Genomic DNA, 2,500 nt, shown 5'->3' on the forward strand with positions numbered 1-2,500 from the left:
TTCTAAGGGGGGTCCATGGGGTCAGGCTACAATTAGGTTGAAGGGAGACGAGCACCACCTTTTACACAATCCATCATAGCTTCATTTTCAACCAGATTTCTTGCTAAGGAATGAGGAGTGGCTTAGATGGATGGGGACGACAGTCATGCATTCCATGTTTGATATGATGTCCTTTAATTGCCCAATATCAGCTGTGCATCCATACTTTTTATTCCTTTTTATTATTCTTTTACAGTGTTAACATAATGTGTCAATGGCTATCTTTGGATAATTTGCATTAGCCATTATTCACTAATGAATTCTGTAGGTAAATCAACATTTAACCATTTGAATCCAGTTCTTATACAGCAACCACATGGACCAAACCCCAGGAATTAGGCTTACAAGAGTGTTCACTGATGGGTGCATGGTGTGTAGTCCGGGCCCATATGAACGCTTGTGTGTGGTGACAAGAATTTATGCCTCCTCTTTGTAATGTTATTTTGCATAAGTGCTTTCAACTTTTTTGCCATTTTCCAATGTCCATATTGGTCATTTGATTTGTTTCATCCAGATGGTAATACACTGTTTTCCTTGCACAGAATCTCTATCATCTCTCTACATAGTAGGTAACTCAGTGCAAGAAAAAAGAAGAAAAGAGTAGCATTTTGTCTTTATGTGATTTTATCTTTTTTTCCCAAAATATTAAATTTTCTGTAATACAACCTGTGATGCTGATCACAGCCACCAGGAATAGGATACTGAGCATGGAAATGGCATCTTCCCTGGAGGTGGCACTCTTCCAGTAAAGGCTCAGGGACATTACATTCCACATACCATTCTTGATGGGAATAATGCAAAAGCTCCTTCCTCAACATCAAATGGGCTTAATCACCCTCAAAGAGATTTGTGCATTTGTGGTGAGTCTTTTCCGTTACCCTGGCCTTCACTCATGACGTCAAGTTCACATCACCCAGCCTGCAGCCAATTGTTACCTGCCCCTCAAGCCAATTTTTTTTTATGACATGAAGGTCATGTCATCTACATCGAAAGGGTTAACATGGCATCAGCTTTTTTTGTGGCTGGAAAGTAGATATGTACTGTAGTTCTTGTTAGCAGCATGCACTCACTTTCAAGTACATACATCCTGTAATTCAGGTACTTATGCCATCTTAATTTAATTTCATATTGTTGATTCCTTTACTTTCATTTCTTATTATTTTTGTATGCATTTGCAGATACATGTGCATAAAATGTTGGAACACTATTGATGAAAAAGTAAAATGTCATTAATGATGCATTCACAAATGTCAGTGACATAAGAGTGAAATGATGAATAATGTGACAACAAATCACAGGAATACTCTGTTTATCTTAAATAATCCAATATGTATGAGATTGCTCATGTGATTCCTAGGATCCACCTTGTTTGTTTACACGGGAGCAGTTGCTCTCTGCCAGTGTGACAGAGTTGGACTATTTGCATGCAGAAAGTTCCCAGGGAAAAGCAAAAATTGATGGAAAAAGTACTTGTGTGATAAGGCCTTTATACTAAGAAAAGAGATATCAATAGTAAGAAATATTCCCTCCTAAGCCATGGGATAAGGAAGACTGCCCACAAACCATTTTCTGTTACTCTTAGCCGGTCATCAGAATTAAAACCACTTGAAGGACTTGATGAACTGTCAACATGAGTGGAATTTGTGTGGTCCTCCACCTTCACTTTTGGCCCATTTGCTGGGTCAGATGAGGAGGAACCAGTAAGGGCTGCTAAAGTGATTGACACGGATGGAGGAGGTATGCTCTTGAGTTTGTTCTCATCTGATGCCGAGTCCTGAAAAGACAAACATCACAAATCAGTTTTAGGAATTAACATTTTGCAGAGGCCATTCTTTACTCAATATCACAATATCTTATACAATATAAACAGCAATGGCAGGAATGTCAAGCTAATAACTGCATGAATGCAGAGATAGTCAGACAGAAATATATAACCATAAACCCACATTTGTTAAATTTAAGTGTGTAGGTGTTCTCTAAAAATGTATTCTCTAATATTCTCTAACTAATTATTTTTTTCTGGGTCCTAACTCCAACAATAAAAATATAATAAATACATAAATGTTCACTATCAAGCTACATATAATATCAAATATAAATTCTCTCTTCACAAAAAAATATAAACAAGAAGTATGTAAGCAATAGCAACACCATTTCATGAAGAATCCTGCAGATTATTCACCATTATGTAGTCAATGAGTAAATCAGATTAATACCAGAAGTGATAAAGACACCCAAATCCGCAAAAGAAAGAAAATTTTCAGTACATGAATATGGATGCAATGTATATGCTTCCATGCAAGCGTAGATGTAGGTCATCATATGGACATAATAAAAAATGCTTATCAACAATTTGCTTGAACATGGCTTACCTGAATGTATTCTGACAACAAAAATGATAAAATTACAACTAATCAAAATTTACAAGGTCCTTTTAACTCCTTTGGTTAATGCTAATCTG

At 36.5% G+C, this 2,500-nt stretch overlaps 1 protein-coding gene across 6 annotated transcripts in view; it reads right to left on the bottom strand.

Moving 5' to 3' along the window:
* The window catches only part of bon (tripartite motif-containing protein bonus), a 48,463-nt gene that overhangs the window by 17,465 nt on the left and 28,498 nt on the right, over window positions 1–2,500 (bottom strand). For all 6 annotated transcript variants that reach the window (XM_070127974.1, XM_070127976.1, XM_070127979.1 and 3 more), the window contains exon 10: window positions 1,603–1,813. In XM_070127974.1, coding sequence (XP_069984075.1) covers window positions 1,603–1,813 — 211 coding nt within the window. The remainder of the gene's footprint in view (window positions 1–1,602; window positions 1,814–2,500) is intronic.

This window comes from Penaeus vannamei, chromosome 12 (genome assembly GCF_042767895.1).
Source record: "Penaeus vannamei isolate JL-2024 chromosome 12, ASM4276789v1, whole genome shotgun sequence".
Taxonomy (NCBI): domain Eukaryota; kingdom Metazoa; phylum Arthropoda; class Malacostraca; order Decapoda; family Penaeidae; genus Penaeus; species Penaeus vannamei.